At 35.8% G+C, this 25,995-nt stretch overlaps 2 protein-coding genes across 2 annotated transcripts; both read left to right on the top strand.

Annotated features, from left to right (window-relative positions):
• Positions 1-1,353: 1,353 nt before the first annotated feature.
• On the top strand, positions 1,354-17,181 carry ndufs2 (NADH:ubiquinone oxidoreductase core subunit S2). Its single transcript, XM_028474462.1, has 14 exons — positions 1,354-1,504; positions 2,618-2,718; positions 4,660-4,850; positions 7,870-7,990; positions 9,680-9,792; positions 9,882-9,956; positions 10,051-10,128; positions 10,211-10,296; positions 11,955-12,074; positions 12,157-12,286; positions 14,130-14,225; positions 14,354-14,437; positions 14,830-14,887; positions 16,994-17,181. The coding sequence occupies exons 1-14, from the start codon at positions 1,398-1,400 to the stop codon at positions 17,029-17,031; spliced, it is 1,398 nt and encodes a 465-aa protein (XP_028330263.1). The 5' UTR covers positions 1,354-1,397; the 3' UTR covers positions 17,032-17,181.
• A 161-nt stretch (positions 17,182-17,342) lies between these two features.
• Positions 17,343-25,388, top strand: fcer1g (Fc epsilon receptor IgFc epsilon receptor Ig). The gene is made up of 5 exons (XM_028474463.1): positions 17,343-17,579; positions 22,035-22,126; positions 22,739-22,780; positions 24,861-24,881; positions 24,966-25,388. The coding sequence occupies exons 1-5, from the start codon at positions 17,513-17,515 to the stop codon at positions 25,017-25,019; spliced, it is 276 nt and encodes a 91-aa protein (XP_028330264.1). The 5' UTR covers positions 17,343-17,512; the 3' UTR covers positions 25,020-25,388.
• Positions 25,389-25,995: the final 607 nt, after the last annotated feature.

Genomic DNA, 25,995 nt, shown 5'->3' with positions numbered 1-25,995 from the left:
TGAAAATGGGAATATAATACTAAATTAAAGCAGATTTAATTGGCTCATAAAACCCATGTTAAGCTATAATAAAAGATAACAAAGGTTGATGGTTAGAACTCCCCTTAGGTAAGGTAAATAATTTTTTTTAAATCCCCACAATCCCCCACAATAGTGGTTCTTTTCCTTTTCAGCCAATAACCCCCAAAATAAAGGTTCCAGAGATGGGGGACCCCAGTGTACCTGATACTGATTGAACACAGACGTACAATGAAGAACAGTCATGTAGACAGGGCCATCTATAAGGGGGAATGAAGGGTCGCATCCATAAAGTCAGTAAAATGATAGTCCATTATTTTATAAATCTGTGATAACCACTTTTATATATTGATCTGAATATTATCTGCTGTTATCCAGGAACTTTATTATTTTTTGGGTTATAGTATATAGTCATCATAAAGGTGTAAATCATTGTTTTAATTAGAAATAAATTGGGTTAAAAGGGTTAGGTGGTGAAATAGGATTTTAAAAACCACAGAAATTGGTTAAGATGTGCAAATTGGGGATGAATGGAATTTAAAAATGTAGGGAAAATTAGTTTCAACTGGAAACTATTGGGCATAACAAATAGTGAATGAGGTTAAAATTGGCAAAAATAAACATTAAATGTGGTGAAAAGGGGTTAAAAGTGACAACAATGGGTCAACATATGCAACATTCGGTGGGAAAAGAGGTGGAAAGGGTTTATAAGTGGTAGAAATGGGAGTAATGTAAAAATGCATTAAAAGTAGCAAAATATATGGTAAGAATAAGTGATAAAAATAGATTATAATATGGCAAGTTTGGTTTATTTGCAGAAAAACGGTAAGAATTTGCATAAATGGGCTCAAATTGTTCAAAAAATACTTTTATTTTACTTGAAGGCAACTGGCGACCCCATCCAAGTGTCTCGTGACCTCAAATGGGGTCCTGACCCTAAGGTTGAGAGCTATGGTTGGGTATCAGTTGGGTTTTATCCGATACCGGTGCCTACTCTGTATTTTTGAAACGGCTCCGGTGCTTAAAGTAACATATGGAAATAATAAATAAACAACATTTAAATAAGATCAAATAAAACAATACTGTATCAAACAATATAATACCAGAGATACATTATATACAGTTCAAATTATATACAATAATGTTTGATTTGATTTGATTTATATTTATCATGTAAATGGCACTTTAAACAATTTAAAATAAAATAAATTAACATCAAGAAATAACAACAAAACAAAGGTCATACCCAGAGTAAGTATGTCACTGATTTATATATTATAGCTGTAGCCAGCAGGGGGCAGACTCCACTTCTAGTTTCAATAACAACAGAAGAAGAAATCCCTCTACGTCATTGGCCAGAGGATTGTCTAACAGCCAAGATGGCGGCCACAATGTTGAGGTCGCTCACTAAACTGGGACGTCCTTCAACACAAATCCTAATAAACAGCAGTTTACTGAGCCCAGGCTGCACGCTGCTGCAGAACAGGTGAGAGAACACTCAGACACACTGTCATACTTCATGTGTGGCCTGGCCGTCAGTCACTGTTTCAGCTTAAGCTAAATATTAAAAGGCTCGCGGAGATGCTAGCGTTAGCAGGAAGCTAAATATGCCGACAGTGTTTAGTTAAAGAAATGAACGTGTTTATAACACATGGAATTACCATTGGTGTCAATGTCACCTCAGTTGTATAACCTCGAGGCTTTTGTCTGTTTTACTTCCTCTGCGTCGCGAGCATGTTTCTGTTCACACAACACACTGTTCGTGACATTATTGTGCATTAAAATACATGAACAGGTTGGGCTACACTGTATATAATTCCAGTTTGTTTTAACATTTAAACATGGTTTTTAATTAAACTGTATGGGTATATACAGGTAGCACTGGTGTCTCACCAAAGGGTAAAAACAAACAAACAAAACAACAACATTAGAGATAAAGTTCAGTGTAAGCAAATACTTGTTTTTAAACACTTATTTTCAAAATAAAATCAGGTAAACTGAATTTTAGCAAAATTTTCGAAACATTTCTTTTAAACTTTTCACAGTATATATCAAGGTCAGTTTAATAAAGTTTTAACCAATGAAAACATTTGACTTTCATAATTAATCAAAATTATTTAAATGAACTATTACATAATAAGTTGTAGAATCATGCAATCATATTTGTCATTTTTGTTATAAATTTTAATATAACTACACAAACAAAATATTGGCTATGCTGAGGACCACCACTCTTTTCTATAACACCACTTGGTTTGCATGTTTTACTCTGCAGAAATTGCAGTTTTGTCTCATCTAAGGTGATGCACCAAATTGAACTTATGGTAATATTAGGATTTAAGCTATTTTAGGTACAGATGACTGTTTTCAAAACTGCAACTTTTGTGAGGTGTGCAAGGCAGCAGTAGCTATTATCTAACAAAATATAGCAAGGACGATTATTGCTTATGGAGCAATAATCAAAAAAAAAAAATATATATATATATTATACACACACACTAGGTGGTGTGTGGGTCTACTGACTAAATAAAGGCAAATTAAAAACAAGAAAGCAGGGATTTCCATGGCCTGAGAACTTAATTTTTTTTTTTCTTTTCAGGCAGAAACAATGGCAGCCCGATGTAGAGTGGACGGAGCAGTTTGCCGGAGCGGTGATGTATCCCGCCGCCAGCAATAAATGGAAGCATCCCCCATGGAATGGTAGCTAGATTAGCTTCTAAAAGCCATTTATGATGCATTTCCCTTCCTGTGCTTCTAGGAGACATCCATGGTTAACACCAGGGTTGAGGGTCAATTCCATTTTTCAGCTACAATTACGTTTTCAATTACCCATGTTCAATTAAAATTCAAGTACAATTACAGTGACCAGCATTTTTTTTCAATTACAATTATTTTTTATCCTCAGAAAGTCAAATACAGTTATATTCTCAATTACTAAAGCTCAATTAAAATTAATCACAGTTACTGAGCCTGAAATAAATAACCTAACAAAAGTTAACCTTGTGTTAGATTTCTGTTAGCATCTCTAATGATAACGGGACCTAAATCAGCTGTAAAATACAGTAAAAACAAATATTTATCATATAATTTATTTCCTATCTACTGGTTACAATGTTAGGCCTCCTAATCAATGATGATGAAGGTTTTTATATTTTTGGTTTGCATCTGGGCCTTTTTTGTGTCATTATACTCCTCTGTTTAATTTTTTGTTAATGATAAAATGCGTGAAAGCTTGATATGAAACATATTTTAACTACATATTTGGAGAACTGTAACATGGCTCCCCAGTTTAGCGTTAAATTATCTATACTATCTATCTATACTATAATTCAAGGGAGGTCTGTGTGGATGTGTGTGAGTGAGTGTGTGTGTGGAGCAAATATCTCCCCGACGCGATGCCAGTTCGACCTGAAACTCGCTCGACGGGTTCCAAATACCCCGAGTGTGTGTATCTGTTATTTGGGAGTAATTTGGCCATTTCAAAATGTTTATTTTAATTTTATTTCACTTCTGGACGGCCCCGAAATGAAACCTATTCAACTTTTGACCTCAGGGTGTGAGGGGGCGCTAGCGCACCATCTATATCCATTTCACCTCCTCACCCGAGCAAGAGTCATGTGTGCAGCCAGAGCCAATCGCTGCGCACACAGCCAAGCAGACACGGTTAAAACGTTAATTTTATAATTATGGCTCTCTCGGTAAGAGCGCGGTATTGAGCGTGCTACAAACATTCTGATTCTTCAGACCGAGGAATGTAATGTTTTTGTGAGCGGATGGGTCCACTATGATTATTGTTTGTTCTGCGCAACGGTGAGTGTTAATTTATATATATATATATATATATATATATATATATATATATATTATGCTATGTGCTAACAAAGATGATAGCAGCTACAATGTAAACACACACCGCTGTTGCGCGTGCACGGAATAGATAGATGGATGGAGACACACGGCTGATGCGCGTGTATGGAATAGATGGATGTAGACACACACACAGTATAATCAAAAATATACAAATATACTAAATGAGTAAAATGAAACAAAAACCTAAAGAAATGCACAAAACTACACTAAAAAGATTATGCACAAATGACGTAAAACAAAAAACTAAACAATATACAGGAAGTACACAAAACAACAACAGAAATGCACAAAAATATACAAAAGGCTCCAAAAATATACAAAATGACTCCAAAAACATATATTACAGAAAAATACACCAAACAACAACAAAAATATGAAAATGACTCAATATACACAAAACTAAATATTTATACAAAAAATACACTAAAATGACAACAGAAATACACAAAACTACATAAAAAATAAAAAATCAACTCCCCTTAAGCGCCCACTATATGAATGCATACTTCCGACGGGCACTGTACTAGTATTTATAATTAACATTTTTTTTTAATTGAAATTTTCAATTACAAAGTCAATTATATGGACTCAATTACAATTTAATTATGATTACGACAGCAGCATATTTTTAAACATACTATAATATTTGTGCCATAGTTGTAAATAATTATCAATTACATTTATTTAGGAGCATTCCAAAAGGAATTACTAAAAATGACGCCCCTTACGCTAAATAATGTGCATGAAGCTCCATCTTTTCTCTCTTCTTAGACAAAGACCCTCCTGCAGAAAAAGGCGTGTCCAACCTGACCATCAACTTTGGCCCTCAGCACCCTGCTGCTCACGGCGTGCTGCGGCTGGTGCTGGAGCTCAGCGGTGAGTCGGTAAAGAAATGCGACCCCCACATCGGCCTGCTCCACCGCGGCACAGAGAAGCTGATCGAGTACAAGACCTACCTACAGGTACTAATGTAGTCCCAGCAACAAAAGATTATTTCAATAATCGATCAAATAATTAATCGATGAATTGGATTTAAAAAAAAAAATATTATTTATGTATTATTTCAGCTTCTTTATTCGTCCTATTGTGAATATAGTGACAGGTAATCCTAGGGATGTATTGATTGTTTAATGTTTTTGAATCAAATGAGAAAGATAATTTAGCATTAGTCTGTATTATAGCACAATTTACAACTCAATAATTAACTTGTTTTATTTGCACTATTAGGTTAAGGCAAGTTAGTAGGACACACACACACACACACACTAATGAAAATACTTCATTACACAAATTAGCGTAGGTGTCATAAGTAGGGCTGAAACGATTTAGGAAAATAATCTAATTGCAGTTTTTTTCCTCAATATTGTGATTGCGATTTAATATGCAATTACTCTTTCAATGGCCACTTTTTAATGAATCAATTTGTTTCATAATAAACTATTTCAGATTTATTTAAACTTTGAATGAATATAAAATATACATTTTAACCCTCTGGGGTCCAAGACGTCTTTGGTGTTTTTTCATTGGGTTTGATTTTACCTTTATATTTCATATAAGGAAATCCATAAACCTTGCATGTTTGGTATCATTTTTTTCAGGAGAACCTCCCAAATATGACTGTGAAGTATTTTTTTTTAATATGGCATACTGTTTTAACACAGTGGATCTAAAACCACTATGAAAACTAAAATTTGAGTGGGAAAAAGTTAGTTTTTTTTACTTTAAAAGTCACAAACATTTTTAACAAATCATTTTTATTGCTTGTTTAGCAAATCAAAACTATATATTTCAAAAACTTATATACAGATGAATAAAAAAACACAGTTTTATATATATAGCTATTTACAGTGAAATGGAAGCAATGTCTCAGGTGATTTTGTACAACTATTTGCAAAAAAGTATGAATCACAAATACAGGGAAAGGCAAATTATTTGTGCCTCATTGTGTTGATGTAAAACAATAAAAAAATATACTAGACACTAGACTACACTCCAATATCACTCACTACACACAAACTAAACAGTCAAATCACAGTAATAATCATTATTATCATCATTATTATTACACATGCACATTTTCCCTTATAACTCCACTTCTATTTGGCCTATCAACATGATTTAAAAACTGGTTTGTAGTTTGACATCCGCACTTTCGACATGGGTTGAAACGGAGAGCCAAGGACGCTTTTCTGCTATTGGCTCTTTAATACGATCATGTGATCAGGACGCGCCGGTGCGTCCGTCGGCCCCAGAGGGTTAAAGCACAGATTACAACAATGAAGCAAACAAATCTGTGGCTTTACCTCATCAACATATCTAACCAACTTTACGTTTAATGAAACATGTAAACGTGGACTGCACTTCTTTAGCACTCTCCGAACTTAACAGGACAGTCTATAAATAAATAAGATAAACAGATATTTAAAAAAAAAAGATTAAGCTTACTAATATCCAGTTAGCAACATCACACATACTAAAGTGCAGGAAAAAAGGAGAACTAATATCTGCTTTAACCAATTGGATGTTTTTTAGGTAAATCAAACTTCCTACAAACTAAAAATAAATAATTACAAAAAAAAATGCAGACTTTGCGATTAGAATATCATGTTTTATGATGTTGCAATGAAATCGCAAAACTGCAATTAATCGTTCAGCCTCTGTGTGAATGAAATTCATTTTCCTCAGTCAGACTTAATGTCTTTAAAACTTGAGGCATAATCTTAAAACTTTTGCAAAAGTAAAATTTGACTGTTAAAGATCCCATGTCATGCTATTTTTCACTCATCTACATCTACATAGTATTTGAGGTTTATTTTCCCAAACTCGCCTGTTTTACAGAGTTTTAGCCTCTGAAAAGTTACTTTCTGAACAACTCTACACAAACAGGCTGATTTGTGGCCTACTTATGCATATTCATGAGTGGGCGTGTCCTCCTACGGTGACGTAGGGCCAGAGGACGGCCCGCCCTCCTCCCACCCACACTGTAGCGGAGCTCATGCTGCGAGGCGTTCAATGGTTCATACATAGACATAGAAAATAAATACATAGCACTGCGCGAAGGATGCTGAAGTTTCTGTTTACATGTCAGTCACGGCAGAGAGCTTCCTGGAGGCGCGGCTTCTCCAGCTCAGTGTCAAATTCGTCATCAAAGTGGGAACGCGTCATCAAATTGGAGCGAGGTGTTTGGGCTCACCCTGCAGTAAGAAATGAGCAAATCACCCTCGAACTCACGATTGAGGGAATCAATGAAAAAAACACTTTGGGCATGTGTATGAAGCCCAAATAACACTTTTATCATGTTTAAAGCACAGACAAGTTGATTTAGCTTAACATGGGCCATATAAGCATTTAAAGCCTGCTTAAACTGATTAAACTGAAATAAAAAAGTATCACACACACACACACACACACACACACACACACACACACACACACACACACACACACACACACACACACACACAAACACTTGTCTGTGCACATAAACACATGCAAGCACGCACACAAAAACACGCGTAGCCACACACGCACACACCAACGCTAGTATCAGACGAGCTACCAGAGAGGCTAACGTTACGTTTCCTTGCTAATCAAAACAGAACCAATGTAGTTTGTTGTAGTGACTTACCTGCTGTTGAGCTCCTTTAGTTCTGTTGAACTTATTTAATTTAAATACCGCATCCACTCTGCATTCAACTCGCTCAGCAGGGGGAGCTTTTAAACAAAAAAAAACTTTATTGACAAAGCTCTGAAGGTGAAACAAACGGCGCAACATAACAAATCGATAATGAAATGTGTTGCCAACGCTTTTAATCATTGTTTTTTATCAATTCGCTGTTGCACCCTTACCCAGCACTGCTTGTTCAAAGTATGTCAATAAAGACGATCATATTCCTAATGGTTTGTGTTTTTATTTTAGAATGCTGCTCTTTTTTCTTCCTCTCGTATTGACGCACATTGCAATTTCTCTCTCTGCTTTAGGCGCTCCCTTACTTTGACCGCCTGGACTACGTGTCCATGATGTGTAATGAGGAGGCGTACTCTTTGGCTGTGGAGAAGCTGCTCAACATCCGAGCTCCGCCCCGCGCTGAATGGATCAGAGGTATTCCAGCTTCAATGGCTTTTAATATTTACAATGTGAAATCCTTCATGTTTACCGCAATTAATGGAATTATTAGTTAGATGTTACATACAGATGAAAACGGACCTGATTCCTACAATCAAAGAAAGAAAGAGAAGACAGAAGAGTTTTATTTCTGTTTTTGTAAAAAAAATTAGCCTAATTTGCTAAAAAAATAGAATAAATTTTTTTTATTGTTTTTACACAAAAGCCATTATAATAATAAAAAAATATGATTTTAGACACTAAAATATATGCATTTCTAGGTGCTATAGCATGCAAGATAAGCCTCCACACTGGAGCTTTACAGTACAGATGGTGCTCACCTCTAGTTCAATACATTTCAACTGGGAATTGAGTTGGAAAAATATATTTTAGCATCATCTAAGATTTCAGCAGTGGTTTTTTCAAAGTAACTCCCAATTTCCAGTTAATTCCAAAGAATCATTCCCATGAAAAGTTTGTATTTTTGAATATTCCCCAAATTCCCAAACTGAAAGGGTACTTGTTGTGGAAATTCATGTAATAAAACATGTGTTTAATGGATTACCAATAAACAAAATGTGCACTTACAAAATTTGTTGGGTCCTGTTAGCTGTTGCTAGTCAACAGTGTTCCGTTGGTCTACATGCTGAATGACAGTTGGCCGAGCTGCAGTGTGACGCACTTAAAATGTTCCGTTCGGATGAAATTCGGTGGTACGCGAGGACCGCATAAAGCAGAGCTGCTACTTGTACTTTTTCAGAGCACTACTACGTTTCTGTTTACAGGGGATACTATGGGCAGCTGTCATGGCACTAACCACACCCCCACCAGATTGTTCCCTCTGTTTTCCTTGAGGCTAAATGATGAACTGTCAGAATAACTTACCTATTCATTGGGGCACCGTTAGGTGCTGATCCTCGGAGGTAGTGGCGCATCATCTCGTTAATGAACAGATATGCTTTTCTCACAGTTGCTAACCATATTTTTGCACTTCCAACACCAAACGACACACTGTGTAGGCTGATTGTTTGGCTAATGCTACATGCTGAGTCGACACAGGGAGGCGCACAAGAAGCAGAAAGGTGATATTTAATCCTCTCGTAGCCTGGATGCTGCCCTTTATCACTAAGGGAGAGGATACACACGGCTGCTCTGTGCCGAGAGCAAACAGAGAAACTACACTTCCCACAATGTAAACAGACCCGTTACACCTCTACCTCCCACAATGCACCATTTCTTTAACGCGACAGGCCATGCTGGTCAAAGAACGTGCGTCATATCCTGACCATAGTTTATGCCCCAATGTAAAAAATTGTTCTAAAAAATCCTGTTTATGCATTTTTAATTTTTTTTTTAAAATAATTAATAAAAATGTGTACATTTTGTTTATTGGTAATATATTAAACACATTTTGTTATATACATTTTCACTACAGGTACCCTTTAAATTCCTGTAGAAATTGACTATAAATATTCTGCCCCTTTGCGTCTCCTAGATGCACAAAATTATAATTGCAGACCTTTGCTAAGAAAAATGAAAAGAGCAGATGTTGGTACGGTAGAAATCATGAAGTTCATTTGTTGATCAGAAGCGTCTGATGGAAGCTGACGTGTAAACACAGTTCACTCCAGATCTGATCTGTTTGAATCCAGAAAATAAAATGTTTGATCTATTTTTTTTTCTTAGTGCTGTTCGGTGAGCTGACCCGCATCCTCAACCACATCATGGCCGTCACCACTCACGCCCTGGACATTGGTGCCATGACGCCTTTTTTCTGGTTGTTTGAGGAGCGAGAAAAGGTGCTTTATGAATTCTTAACACTCACGTTCAGCCTACAGCTCCATGAACCACAGTACGCATTAGTAACAGTTACATTTTTTCTTTGCAGATGTTTGAGTTTTACGAACGAGTGTCGGGAGCCAGGATGCACGCGGCGTACGTCCGACCTGGGGGTGTCCATCAGGTTAGGCGGTTCAACTGTACCTTCTTCTACCTTCCTTATTCACACACTTTACCTTGAAAACATGAGAAACCACATTCACCGTGAGCTTTTCCAGGATATGCCCCTCGGCCTGATGGATGACATCTACGAGTGGTGCAAGAACTTCTCCATTCGCATCGATGAGGTGGAAGAGGTACGGATGCCTTTGAACTTTATCAACCACTAGGGCTCACAGGGTGTGGAACACACTCATGCACATGCTGTGCTCTGTGCAGATGCTGACTAATAACCGTATTTGGAAGAAACGCACGGTGGACATTGGTGTGGTCACTGCTGAGGAAGCCCTCAACTATGGATTCAGGTATCTGCTAACCCGAGTGTGACGCATGGCCTTGGTTAACCCAGTTGTTCCCAGCCTTTTTTAGATCGTGACCCCATTTTGACATTATTTTTTGTTATAGAATTAGTTTTTATCACGTTTGTTATACTGTTACAAAGACGGAGTAGCTGGATTTTATCATTCATTTTATTTAAACAAGATTTATATTTGAGAAAGTGAAAGAATAAAATACAGTTGATTCGGAGTGTGAATAATGATTAAAAAAAATGTAAACTACATTTTTAATCAGTTTTTTTTAATTTACTAGACATTTCAAGGGACCTTATTTAAATTCTAAGCAACCCCAAGGTTGACAAACACTGGGCTAACCCTTTAATCGCAGCATTGTGTTGAGACACTAATCATGTTGACTAATCTGTTAGGCTGCTGTACATGTTGTAGATATTTAAATAAATAAAGTTCCCATTGAGCAGTAGTGACAAAGCACCACTAGTGTTCTAAATTAAAGTTAGTTACGGGAACTGTTTACTCGAATTTATTGCTGCGTTCCAGGCAACTTTTTAGTTGAAAACCCTGTCTTTCTTAACAAAGACATTAATGTTTGTGTGATTAAAGCTATGATTATTCAGAATAGCAATTTTCTTTTTGGCCCAACAAAGTTAAGGCGACATTATGGAGCACATTTTAGCAAAAAGGCATAAAAACAAATCACACAGGGCAAGAAAATAAAAATTATACAACAAACAAGAGCACTCAGAGCGCAAACCTCCACCAAGTGTCAAAGATTATCTTTGCCAGATGTTGGCAGTTATCATTGTTTTTTTTGTTTTTTTTTAAATTGCAATGAAATGTGCAATCTAGATCTGATCCGGATGAAATTTAGTGATTGATAATTGAGAAACCGACCCAACATAACTAAGTCCAATTTCATAAAGATTGCTCAATTATGAACCAAGATATGAATTTTTGAAATAGGGATTTTTACATTTTTCAGACTGATCCAGAATCAATATAGTGATCCAGATCTGCTCCAAGATTTAATAAAATCTTCCAAGAAAGACACAGTAAGATAAAAACGGAAGCATTTTTCGTGCATTTTAAAAGTTTTAAAATCAAAACATAATAGTAGGACGAGTGTACACTTATTTGATATTATTTCCTCTTTGTTTTTTGGCAATGAAAATGCTTTTAAAGCAATGTTTTACCACTGACGTGTGGTTATTTTTTTCCCCCAAAGGATTCAAGGATTTTTAATTGTCATTATGTGCATAACATGTACATAACAAAATAGCTTCCCCAAGATCCCCGTTTAGCCCTTAAAACCATAGAGTTAAAGAAAATAGTAGAAAAGAATGAAAATAGAAACACAAATATAATAGAAAAATAACTAACATAAATCAAATATATACAAAATAATACAAATACACAATAATAATGCAACAATATACAAAACAATAGAAAACAATGTATGGATGCCACCATTGTTGTGGGATGTCAGTTAACCGAGTCATAGCTTCCACTTCAGGTGGAGTTCTGAGTCATTTTTTCAAGTGTGAGGTCCAAAGTCCTTGAGTTCTGAGTTGCCTTGAACGCATCATAATAATCTGTAAGTGTCCATTGGTTACCACTCATTCACTGAATGCAGTTGTTGTTTGATGTTTTCCTGCTCCTTGTGTCAGTGGTGTGATGCTGCGAGGCTCAGGAATCAAATGGGACCTGAGGAAGTCTCAGCCGTACGATAAATACGACGAAGTGGAGTTTGACGTTCCCATCGGAAGCAACGGAGACTGCTACGACAGGTAGGACGACCGCACTACACTGTGTCTGTGTGTGTCTGTCTCTCTCTCTCACTGCTGTCCCTGCCTGTGGCTGCTGTTGCAGGTATCTGTGCAGGGTGGAGGAGATGAGGCAGTCCCTGAGGATCATTCACCAGGCGCTCAACAAAATGCCAGAAGGAGAGATAAAGGTGGACGATGCCAAAGTGGCTCCACCAAAAAGATCAGAGATGAAGGTGGGACCAGCAAAGATCATTTTGAACCAAGTCTTACAAAATATTTTTTATGTCAACAAAAACACAGGTTCAACCTATATAATACAAGTTATACCCCGAAAGCACTATTTTCCCACCCTGTGTGTGAGGTGATAGAAAATTACCAAAGCGCAAAAAATTGTGAAGAGCACCCCCATTTCAAATCTGTACCAGTTTATCCAACTGGATTCTTTCTTCAGGTTTCCAAATATTTTTTCTAAAATGACTTCCAGGAGTTTTTAAAGTTCTAGGGCTTCATTCATATGTAAAGTTTGCTTAAAGAGTAACTAAATCCTAGGTTTTTGATGACCTGCCACTAGGGGGAAAATTAAAAAAAAAACTTGATTATGGGCGTTACTCCTGGAGCTGATAAGACAACCCCAATCACAGCAGCCCCGCCCACATTGCTGCAGTGACATCTGAGCTGTGCTCAACTACTACGATCACAGACACACACAATATCCCGATGTGACACTCATCCACATGCACACAACCCTACAAACACTATAGCACTCGGGCAAACAGCCCCTGCTCTACAGCCATGAGCCACAGAACACACACACACACACACACACACACACACTGAGGGCAAAGGGAGCAGGAAACTAGAGTCACTTCTACCAGGTTTTATAGGACGGGCAGGGCCAACAGTAGCTTTGTTTCCAATACCCTTGGACATACGCAAAAGCAAACACAATAAAAAATGGTAATTGAAACACCTGAATTTAAAAAAAATCCTCAAATATCACAAAAAAGTTTTTACGCTTTCATGACGAGGTAATTCAGACGTTTCGATATTGAAATGTGTCGCAAAAGTGCCATGGAAACACTTGTAACTGGTCACATGACCACTATTCTCTGAGTAAACATGGCACGGTACGTGTGGATAAAAGAGGAGACCGGGACATTTCTTAGCGTTATACTTTAACATTATTAGTGCCACATTAGACGTGAAGCAGCAAAGGAATATGGAGTGTTATAAGGTGGTTCTGAGCGTCCGACTTCCTGCAGGGAAATCCCGCGGGATGAGATTTCATGAGTTACAAGGCTCCCAAACAACCTTGAATGGAAACATGTTCAAAGCGCAATTATACTTTATGGACATTTAGAAATATCGCATTTATTTAGCAAAAATCTGTGCTGGAAAACCCAGCTATTGACAGTGACACACGATGGTCCTGACGTCAGAGAATCTCATTCTCAGCCAATACCAAAAATCAATTGTAATAGCCAGGTTTCAACCCTTAGAGGGCAGTCAACCTTACATTTTACAACAAAATATTTCACTTTCACTAAAATGTCAAGAGTTGGACCAGGATCAATCAACAGCACTACTTAGTTAATAGCCAAATACACGTGTTCAGCAGGAAAAAGTGGGTTTGGTGTTTAGTTACTGTTTAAAGTACAAAGTGGGGTGTGAACGTTGCAGTAGTCGCTTCCTGCTCAAACGTGGTGATGTTGGCAGTGTCAGTGCTGAATGAAAGCCAGATTCATCTCATGGGTTTATTGTCATCTCATAAATCAGAGTTATAGATCTATGTAATCAAATACACAAGCCTGCAGTGTTATAGACGTGTTCATTAAGTAAGCTATTAGGTGTGTGTATACAAATGTGTTCACATTGAGACTCTGAGTGAAAATTGAATATTTTTCAGTACACACACACACTCTTAGTATGGATTCTATGCAATGTTTCATAAATAAGTTACCTGATCATTATCAGAACTACTGTGAGAATGAAATGATTCAGAGTTTCTTTCTCTTTTAGAAACAAGTTGATGCCTTTTGTTGTTATTTTCCTTCTGGTTTATGACTCTTGTCCCAGACATCGATGGAGTCTCTGATCCACCACTTTAAACTCTACACAGAGGGATACCAGGTCCCCCCAGGATCCACATACACAGCTGTAGAAGCACCCAAGGTATCCATGTGCAACAAAAACAGTTTTTCCTCTCTGAATACTGTCAATGAACGGGACAACGTGTGTAACATTATGGAATGTAACAGGTTTTTTGTGTGTGTGTGCGCGCTTGTGTGTGTGTGTTTCAGGGAGAGTTTGGTGTGTATTTGGTATCAGACGGCTCCAGCCGACCCTACCGCTGCAAGATCAAAGCTCCCGGATTCGCTCACTTGGTTTGTCCTTTTTCCCCTTTTTTTTTTTTTTTTTTTTTTTTTTAAAGATAATTTTCACAAGACTGAAACGTGAAATATTAAGCACAGCATCCATCAATTATTCAGCGCCTCTAACAACTCGTCCTCAAGGCTGCTTGAACTTCATTAGCTGTGTTTTTTTTTTTTTTACCAAGCATCACAGCAGCTTGTGTAAAAACACACACAGGGATTTTCTTTGTGTTACGCTCACGGCTACACACATTAGATTTTTGATTTACAAGGCTAAGGATGTTTTTCAATCTGCATAAATAAGCTATTAAGCAAGCTTAATAGCTTAACTTGAGGGGAGATGCTAATGAATTAAGGAGGCTCACACGACTGCTAATGGTTGTGCTTTTTTGCTTCTGTTTCAGGCTGGTTTGGATAAAATGGCCCAGGGACACATGTTGGCTGATGTGGTGGCCATTATTGGTAAGATTGAGATTATAACTACAAACTCCAACCCTAGTTCACTATTAATAATTATAATGCATTAATTGTATATACAAATATCACTATTGGAGTGAGCAAAACAAAAAATACACAAATATATAGCTGGTGTTTTACATTTTACATAATTCTGGGACTTACTGCCACCTATTGACCTGAAGTAGATTATTTTTCTTTTCTTTTTTTTACTCTTCATATAAACGTGGAAACAATTCAACAGTAACGATTTCAAAAGTATATCTTTAGACCTACGGAGTCAAAAAACCAACACATTTAGGTCATTGTAGGTGCAAACATTGGCACAGGGAGGAATTATTCACTACTATTAATAATAATTCATTTTATTTAAAAGCGCCTTTCTGGCCACCCAAATACACTTTACATTAAAAACTGAATAATAAATACAGTGCAGTACATTATAAAACAGAATAATACAAAAAAGAACGATGTAGGAGGAATTATGGGGCGATAGATAACATGATCACAAGGTAAACCATTCAAATCAATAAGTGATAGATTTCCGTACCTGCAGGATCCTCGCTTAAAATTCCTTGACATTGTGACCAATTTTTGTGTAATTTAAAGGATTTTTGTGTGCGATTCTTTGGAACAAATTGCAGAAATTTTGTGGAAAAATTGAAAGTTCTTTTGACAATTTGTGAGAAAAAATGATTGCTATCCTGTGATATAAGCACAGGAAAACTGTAAGACAGGCAAATATTGTGTAGTTTCATTGAATGTAAATATTCAGAAGGGATGAGATATCTACAACTGAATGAGCTGGTATTTTACACGATGATTCATGGTTTCTCTCTCATTTCTACTTCCTCCTGTGGACCAAATTAGATGCTCTAAAGCAGGGGTTCTCACCCTGGGACCCACATTTTTCCACGGTCATTAAATCTCGACCCACTTTCTTTTTTAGAATTCAACCAACCAAATTTAGTTTTTCAAAAATGGCTGTTGAAAACACGCATATATAATATTTTTATTTTAATAAATCTATATGATTTCCTGTGCCACATGCATTTCACAGCATGCCTGTCAAAAGAAAAGCTTCTTTCAAAATAAGACAAGTCCAACATGAGATATTTCTGACCAGCTGTCCGCGACCCACCCAGTACAGAAGAAAACAGGTTACAAAGTCAAGGAATTTTCACCAGTTGCTTAACGTTCAGAATTTTGTTTCCTTCACAAAAACATGGATTATTCTGGGCCAGCCCACTTGAGGTCCAACTGGGTCGTATGTGGTCCTTAAACCCTTTTTTTGGTAGATTTTGCAGTTTTTGCAGTTCTGTCATTTGCAGTGTTTTAATTAAGAACTTTTAGTACAGACTCTAAAAACTATCTCACGCAATCACCCCTTACACATCCTGTGTGTATTGCAATCTACACACTCTGAAAATGACTTCTAGGAAAATGTTTATTGTCAATGAGGTTTTGGAACAGCTCTTTCACAGTGAAAGTGACGTAGAGGAGAAGGATTTTATCGTCAATAACCCCAAATATGTTACAAAAAAGGAGATCTAAATAAATAAATAAATATGTTTATGAGTAGGGATGGACTGATATGGACTTTTTAGGGTCGATTTTCTTGAGCTGATATTTGGAGCAGATACTACTTTTGCTCCCTCAATTTACATCATGAGAAGTAACAAGTAAAAAATATTTCTGCTCTCTGTAAATAATGCGAGTCAGCGAACGCAGCAGCCTGCATTGGCCGATGCCGATACATGTAAAAAATGCAAAAGTCGTCCGATGTATCGGTCTATCACTATTTATGAGAGGAAAGGGGGGGTCACCATCATCAATGAATAGGGTTAATTCTGTGTGAGAAAAGATTTGGATTAAAAGAATTTTCTAAACTAAAAGTTTGGCCTGATGGTGGCGCTAGAGAACAGATCATGGTTTTTATTATCAAGGGGTTTAAAGTACATGACACAAAAACTTAATAAAATTTTCTAGAGGCAAAAACTCTCTGGGGTCAGTTTGACACAAGGGTAAAATATTTGAGGATAATAGGAGGGTTAAAGGGTTGATTCATAAAAATGTGCTAAACTTTGATTTTTCTGATCTGTATTATTTCAGGCACACAGGACATCGTGTTTGGAGAGGTTGACCGTTAACGCTGCTCATGGAGATTCTCTCTCTCTCTCTCTCTCTCTTTTTCTGTCACTCAGTTCTTCCTGTCATGAGAGATGTGACAGATAACTCCATGTGTGCACATTCATGTACAACGTCCACATAATGCTAGTAAATATTTTATGAAGCCCGTATTGGCCTCTTGTGTTGATTCCACCTGCTTTTTTTTACTTTGTGTTTCTGTGAGTTTGTATGAAAACCAGGTGGCTGGCATGATGGTGTCCTTCCTGTGGTGTTTAAAAAAAAAAAAAAAAAACACCACAGGAAAGGGGTGGAGGGGGGGCGGGGGGTGTGGTCTGATGAAATGCAAAAGAAATGGACTTCAAGCTCTCAGACCACAACTTCCCCTCTTGATAGCGAGGTATGCAAAGCCTCGAGCCGTCATCAGATCAGAGGAAAAAACACACACACACTCACTGATCGTCTGCTGAAGGTTCCACCACTCTGTTTGATTCCTGCGTCGCCATGACTACAAGGTACCAACACCCGCTCCTGGTGGCCGTTCCTCTGTGGATGTGCTTTGGAAGAGCTGGTGCGTATGAGCTACGTTTGATCTAAACATGTACCTGTAAACCAGTGGTTCCCAACCTTTTTTTGGGTCGTGACCTCATTTTGATATCACAAATTTTTGGCGAGCCCAGAGAGTTTTTTTATAGCTACAATTTCATCATATTTGTGATTTAGTGTGACAAGAGGAGACAGCTCAGATATTTTTATACTGTATTTTTTTCACTAGATTTATTTATATTTGAGGAAGTGAAAGTATTGAATACAGATTGTGTGTGTGTGTATTCTTATTTTTTTTTAACAAAAATGTATTTTTATTTTTTATTGTTATTTAATTCACTATTTAATATTTATACTGTATTTTTTTTTTAAGCTAGATTTGTATTTTAAGGAAGTGAAATCATAGAATGCAGTTAAATTGAAAGAATAATCTACAAATTTACAAAAAATATAATTTTAATCAGTAAAAAAATCAATTACTAGACATTTTAGGCAACCCCGTTTAATTTCTGGGCGACTCCACATGGGTTCATGACCCCAAGGTTGAAAAACCATGCTGTAAACGAACTATAATGAAGTTATAAACCTGGGGTTCGGGGACCCTGGAGGTATCCTGAGGTTTGGGTTTGAGGTCCAGAATTCTCGAAACCGATTATAATATTCTTCAAGTATCATAAGACATGTTGCTTGCAAGAATTTTTAAGTTTTTAATTTATTAAAACCAAACAATTGAGAAGCCCTGACTTGTTTTTTGTGATTAAAACCACAAAGTGTGGAAGGGTGATATACAGTGCCTTGCAAAAGTATTCGGCCCCCTTTATGTTTGAAGGCTGAAATGTGGCAAAAGGTCGAAAAGTTCAAGGGGGCCGAATACTTTCGCAAGGCACTGTAGGTTTGAGCTCCATCTGTCTGTGCATCCGTCTGTCTGAGTTGAATGGGACAGCTTTTCTCAGAAACCGTTTAAGATATATAACCAAATTTGGTATGTGGCTTCAGGGTATCAATACCTTGATGAAGTTCGAAAACGAAAAGCGCGCAATTTTTTTTCCCCATAGTTATTGCCCTTGTTCTGCTTTTTGGACTCTGTTCGAGGTATCTTTTCAGGGGACAGCTTTTCTCAGAAACTGTTTAAGATAGGATAACCAAATTTGGTGTGTGGCTTCAGGGTATCAATACCTTGATGGAGTTTGAAAATGAGAAATGTGCAATCATTTTTTGCGGAGTTATTGCCCTTGTTCCGTTTTTCTTTATTTGGCCCTAGGTATCTTCAAAGGGGATAGCTTTTCCTTGAAACCGTTTAAGATGGTTAGAAATTTAAAATTCTGATGTCATAATGTTTTCCTATGTATACATCTAAGTTGTTAGATTTAGGACATTTAGGAAAAGGTTGTGACTTATAATGACGACCAGTCTGGTGGGAGATGTTGAAGACTGTCTAGTTGTTGTTGTAGTTTTTGGACTAATAGAGAAAACAGTCAACAGTCCTCTGATGATCAGCTGTTTGTTCACACTCTGGGTTGTTTCCTTTTTACTCTGATAGTCACAGCATGTGTTGCACACAGCACATTCGCGTGTTTTTTAGAGTGCATTTTTCTATTAAGTGTTTGCAAAGTGTATTTAAAATGTTTTGGAGTATGTTATAAAAGTGCATTTTAAAGTGTTTGAGTGTGTTTTTAAATTGCGTTTTCAAAATCTTTCAGAGTGCGTAGTGCGTGTAAAAGTTTTTTAAGTGTTTTTTTTAAAATGCATTTTAAAAATGTTTCATAGTGCGTTTAAAAGGTGTTTACGTGTGTTTGTAAAGTGCAGTTATGAAATGTTTTGATAAAAGTGCATTTTTAATGGCTTTTTAAGTGTGATTGAGACTTAAAGTGCATTCCGAGAGTGTGTCACAAAGTGTTTAAGTGTACTCCTAACGGCCATTTTTAAAAAGTTCTGAAGGGTATTTTATTCTTTTTCTAATTTAATATTTTAAAGTGCATTTTAAGAAATTCAGACTGTTTGAGAGCTTGTTTTTCGGGTTGGTGGTTAGGGTAGCAGTAGAGCAGTAATGTTTTCAGTGAAATGTAAATGGACTTGATTTCTATAGCGCTTTATAACCACCTAGGTTGTCCCAAAGCGCTTGACAATATCAGCTCATTCACCCATTTGCACTCACGCACCAATGGGACTGAAAGGCGCTAGTCGGCCATTGGGAGCAACTTAGGGTTCAGTGTCTTGCCCAAGGACACAGTCGCACTACAAATTAAAAGCACGTATGAATATTAATTCATTGATTTAATTAAATCAATAAATTAGTGTGAAAAAACCATTTCCTTATACCTCACACTTCTATTTGTTTTGTGTATTTTTACAGTGTATTTTGGCGTGGGTTTTGGAAAAGCATCATGTGTGTTAAGATGGTTTTTAGAGAAGTGATTCATTCTTTCCAACGTGGCAGAGAGAATGAAAGCGGGAAGGATGTGAAAATGATGTCCGTTTATCAGAAAATGTCCTCGCAAACATGTTGGTTTGCTTTGTGTTTATGACAGATTAACAAATTAATAAAAAATTTGCAAACCAGTTAAACAAAATAAGGCCTAAGAATACTAATAATAAACCTATATCCTCCAATAATATGATTAAAACCATCTGTGAACTTAGTTTGGAATATAATTTGCTCCTTAAATGTTTTCCCCATTTATTTATTTTTCCATTGTCATTCTTCTGGTTTTCCACACTTGTTTTTTTTTTTTTGCCTAACATTGTTTTTATTGTAACTTCCCCTCTTTTATGTATTATTCCTGCTCTTATTCCCATCCGTGGGTTATTGTAATATTTATATCCATACTTTATATCCTTCTTTAAACTTCTCATAGTCATTGTTTTACAAATTAGTCTAAATATCACCTCAGTTATCATCATTCTTGAATCAAATGTGGAGTTTTCTGACAATAAATTATAATAAAATTCCTCAAATGAGTAAATGCAACAGATTATCTCTATGTCATGGCATTTATTAGTGTCATAGATGTGGAATTGATTCTGTTGGATAAAAGAAAAACATGTAAAAAAAATAAATGTCAATCCATGAGAAATGCCCCATTAGTGCCACTGCTACCACCATATGTTCACATATTATCTGGCTATTCCTGAGCTAAAAAGCTAATGAACAAGTGGAAAATAATCTTTTACACATGTTTAAACAGTTTATGTGTAATTTATGATGACATAATGGTGAAATCTCTGACCCTGGTGAGCAACAAACAGCTTTTTCATCCACAAATAGATTGAATTAGTCGGAGCGTCATAGCCATAAATATGACAATTCGTGCGCAACGTTAAATAGCGTCACCTCAAGTTGAATTTCAAAATGTCCAAAAACGGAATGAACTTCCTTTGAGTAATCACGAAAGGTTCAGCATTTCGCTTGTTGAGCAGCAAATCCCTCTACTTGTGGATAAAACATGCTAAAGCTAGTTAGCGATAGCCATCCCACCGTAAAAGAAATACACACACTGACACGCAAACGTGATAAATTCTCATGTAACAACTTCTTTCAATGTCTCCCGTTGGTCTTCCTTTCTTATTCAGAAACCTTAACATCATTTTTCACTAAATTTGGCATGTTAGCATAAAATATACGCTATCATCATTTAGCATCAGGCAATATCGTACCCCAGAGAGGGATAATCCTTGATGTGAACAGAGTTGTAAAGAGTACTGACATATCCTACTCAAGTAGATGTACTGTTACTTTATTGAAGTAAGTAATACATAAAATACTCAAGTAGAAGTAAAAAGTAGCTCAATTAGCTAGTACTCAAAGTAAAAGTTACCAGTTACTTTCACCCCCCATGTTTATTTTTGGTAATAAATGTTGCCACGGTTCCCTTGCATACAGTAAACATCTCATGTATAAACTTAAAAAGGAAGAGACCAAATCTTGCACAATTGGAACTTAATTTATTTACCACAAAGGCATCTGTATATACGAAAAAAAAAAAAAAGATTTGTCAAAATGTACAATTCTTTTTTAAAAAAAAAATAAAATAACACCAATTAATTCAATAAAAAATAAAAATAAATTCTCAGGCTCTAAGTATAGCTACATTTATAAACTCTAAAACTGAGAAAATAACCTCCATTCAATGCTGTTTTGGTTCCGTGCATTACGTTTAATCTGATTGGTCGGCTATATGATGTGATGCACTTGATTGTTGTCTGGTCATTTCATTTTTTGTGGTTTCACAATGTCCGTTGATCACTTTACAACTAAAAATAATAATTTACTCGGTAACGGTTGGGTGTAGAAATGTAAGAAATTGCTTTACTTCTTTTAAAACGTACTTAAGTTTAGAAATATACCCAGAAAACTACAAGTACCCATAAAAGCAACTCAATTACAGTAATGTGAATACTTTTAATAATTACTTTCACCTCTGGATGTGAAATATAAGTCTGTATAATGATCTTCACATAAAACATTCTCTTATTTTCTCAGCTGCTCTGCAGGAGTCCGAGATCTGCTACGTGTTGGATGGGATTCTGTTCGTGTACGGCATCATCCTTACAGCTCTCTTCTGCAAAATCAAGGTATTGGAAGACTCGCACATCATCACCTTTGCATGCTATCGTCAGACAGACATGTGCAGCCCGGTCTCCCAGAGTTTATAAAAGGATCACAAAAATGATGTCATAATTTTGTGCGCGACGACATGATTTCCTCATAATTTTCCGTGCTGCAGGAAATGGCTTTTTTTTGCTGCTTGGCATGAATTTGTTTCATGTACTAATTGGATGTCATTGCAAGAAATAACTTCCATCAAAAACCATGAGTTTTAAAGTTTTCTCCCGCAGCGCGAACAAACTCCGGAGTTTGCGTTGGCGCGCATGAATGTAGGCTTATTCCTATTCGTGACAATGTCACATTTCCCTGTGAGATCATGTTGCCATGTGATACAATAATATACGCAAATATAAGCCCTAAGGAACCATCTATCATGTCATTGAACCTGAATGTAGAGCAGGGTGTCGTCGGCAAAGCGAGATATTTTGGTCACTCACAAAAAAGGATACAGATGCTTTTTTATTTTTAATTTTTTTGCAAAGGTGGCTTTTTTCTCCTTGTTTTTTTTTTTTTTTTTTTAAGTAATTGAACACTTGTCTTGTGTTGGCCTCCTAATTAATAAATATTATCTTTTACAGATCTGTAATGCCAGAGAAGCTAAGAAAAATACGTCAAAGCAGGTAAGAATGTTTGCAAATTTGACATTTGTATATATTTATAATAGACACTAGTCCCACTTCAAACACGAAAAAAGAGTTTTACCCAAAATTCAAAGATAACTTTAGTAAACCAATGATGAAAAATTAAACCATCTCTGTGTCTGCGTGTGTGTCAATGCCCCTTTGTGGTGGCTATATTTTCACCTTTATAGCCAGTTTCGTTTTCTTCTGTTTGTCACCACAATGCTGCTAAAGACACTTACTGTCTCGTGGGGAAACTTTTTACTTCCTTTTTAAAAATATATATATATTTAGCAAAAACCTTGCAGGGCCGGGAACTTTTTCTGTGCTCATCCTTACCCAGTTGCAATTTGAATTCATGATATTTCTGCTCACAATTTTTACAAAAAATTGCAATTTGTTGCAAATAATAGAATAGATTTCCTGCTAAAACACCATTTAAAAAATGGTTGCAAATATTTGTAACCCACAGTTTCACCATCATGTTGAAATTACAGTTTTTTTGTTTTTTTTTTACAAAAATTCATGTAAAGATACAAAAATCACCTATTCATACATTTTCCGTTTACTTCATTAGTTCTTCCCACATTGTTGTGATACAGTCTTCACTGCTACAGGTTTTCAATGGTTTAGTTTCTTTTTTCTAGTTTTCTCACATGTACGTAAACTTAATTAAAGCAATAACATCGATGATATTCAAAGGATGGTAAAAGGAGAGAAAACGTCTTCACAGTGGTGACAAATAAAACAAAAAGAGCAGTATTGAAGAACCACCAGAACAAAGTATTTTCTTCATTATTGCCACTACTGTATTTAGCACCTCCACGTATATAAGACATTCAGTAAACAAGCCACAATACATTATCCAAATAATAAATTACAATATTTTTCTGCCTTAACTTTGAAACTCCTTGATTTTGTGACCAATGAGACATGCAGGAATTTTGTGGGATTATTTCAGAAAAACAAACAGCGTAAAATTTTACAGCGTAAAATTGAGAGTTATTTCCAGAAGCTGTGTTCACTATAATGAGTTAAAGAGAACAGAGAAGTTGCGAGCAGGAACTTGTGATCTTAACTTCCTCAAATGTGACAAGTTGGTCTGAGTTATTATAATGTGGCAGCTGTAAAACACTGGATTGGGAAATAAAGAATTATCAACTCTTTGATTCCAAAATGAGCAACTGTTTTGATTTAGTCTCAGGTGTAATAGATGACTTTTTATTTGGTTCTTTGTCTCTCAAAAGTCAAAAAACGTGCATGGGTTCAACAAAGAATTTGTGTATTTGTCTGTTTTTGGTAATTTTGGACTCATTTTGTATATTCTTTATTCTATATTTTTTCAGTCTTTTTGTGTATTTTTTGCCTTCATTCTGTATTTATTAGAGAGAAAAAAAAGGTTTTTATGTGTTGTCATTTTTATGTCATTTTGTTGTCATATTTCTGTCTTTATGTTGTCATTTTCTTTATTCTCACTCTCATTTTGTGATTTTTTTTGTTGTCATGTATATCTTTGTCTCATTTTGTGTATTTTTGTCCTCACTTCATGTGTTTTTGGCATTGTGTGTGTTTTTGGAGTCAATTTGTGTATTTACTTTGGGGGGCCACACAAAATTAGACCAAGGGACACCAGTTTCCCATGTTTGTTGTAAAGGGTTGTCATACAAAAAAAGTAAATTATGAGATGAAATGAGACACATAGTAGTTATTCTGCTGTTACTGACACAAAAATACAATACAAAGAAGAAAATGTGCAAGTAAAGAGAATTAAAAAAAAAAAAAAAAAACAGTGCCTCACAAAAACAAATAAAAGAAGAGAAGATATAAAGAAAGGACTTCATCAAACATGCATACAAATGGCTTTAGCTTTCTTTTTTCCCCCGTTGACAGATGTTACTCATCTTTAACCAGGCCATTTGTTTATAGTTCTGCTTTTTTTAAACATGTCCACTGGTTTCCTATTGCAAGCCACAAACCTCGCACAAAGTGACTCAATCTGCAGCAGTTCCGAACAATGAAAACCAGCATGACAGTGTTTCTGCGTTTGCTTATGTCTATTTCTTTCTTCTTCCCCTCTCAGCGTGAAGACGGCATTTATGCTGTGAGTTATTACACCCTACATCATGTTTTTCAGACATTGTAATGCATTACATGCTATTATATTAACCTTGGTGTCTTTCCTCAGGGTTTAACCCCTCATGAAGTGGACACGTACGAAACCCTCGGGATGAAGAAGTGAGTCCAGACCAAAGAAAAACATTCAAAGTCCGCTTCAATTCAATTAAACGTTCATTTGTTGTTGAGAATCAAAGACGAGGACGAAATATATAAATCAATGAACTGCTTTTTTTGCACATTATTTTACATTTGTGATGCTTCAGCGACGTTTTCCCCAGTCAGGAAATAAATACACCAACCAGCGAGTGGGTTAACGTATCTTAGGCCTGTTGAGATGTAGCAGAGAAAAGAAGTGCCAAGTTGCGCAGGCTAAAATAAACAGCTATTTTTTTTTTTGCAACATTTAGCAACAAACCACTTTTAAAAAACGTATGTAAATCTTTATTGTTACTTGACCAGATTTACAGCAATTTTATGTAAATTTGTGATTTTTTTTTCTCAAAAAAATATGTCGATGTTCAATCTAAATATTTAGCTAATATGCAAGTTCATCAAGAAGTACCGATTTAATATTTAGATTTAGTGTTTAGATTACAACATTTGACATTTAACATTCGTATTTAAATGTAACATTGAGATTTAGATTCAATATTATATTTAACATTTGTATTTCAATGTAATATTTAGATTTAACATTTAATATTTAGATTTAACATTTAATATTTAGATTTAGATTAAACATTTAGATTTAGATCCAATATTATATTTAACATTTATATTTCAATGTAACATTTAGATTTAACATTTGACATTTAACATTTAGGTTTAGATTAATCATTTAGATTTAGATTCAATATTAAAAATTTAGATTAAACATATAGAATCAGAATAAACATCTAGATTTAGATTTAACATTTGCATTTAACATTTAGTGAGAATTGGTATTTAAACGTAACATTTAGATTTAGATTCAATACTAAAAATTTAAATCTAGCATTTAACATTTATAATTTAAATGTAACATTTAGATTTAAAATTTAGATTCAATATTTAACATTTAGATTTAGATTTTGCATTGACATAATATTTTTACGAGA

The sequence above is a fragment of the Gouania willdenowi genome, chromosome 18 (genome assembly GCF_900634775.1).
Source record: "Gouania willdenowi chromosome 18, fGouWil2.1, whole genome shotgun sequence".
Classification (NCBI taxonomy): Eukaryota; Metazoa; Chordata; class Actinopteri; order Blenniiformes; family Gobiesocidae; genus Gouania; species Gouania willdenowi.
The sequence above is the reverse complement of the archived record's forward strand: the minus strand, read 5'-3'. Positions and strand labels throughout refer to the sequence as shown.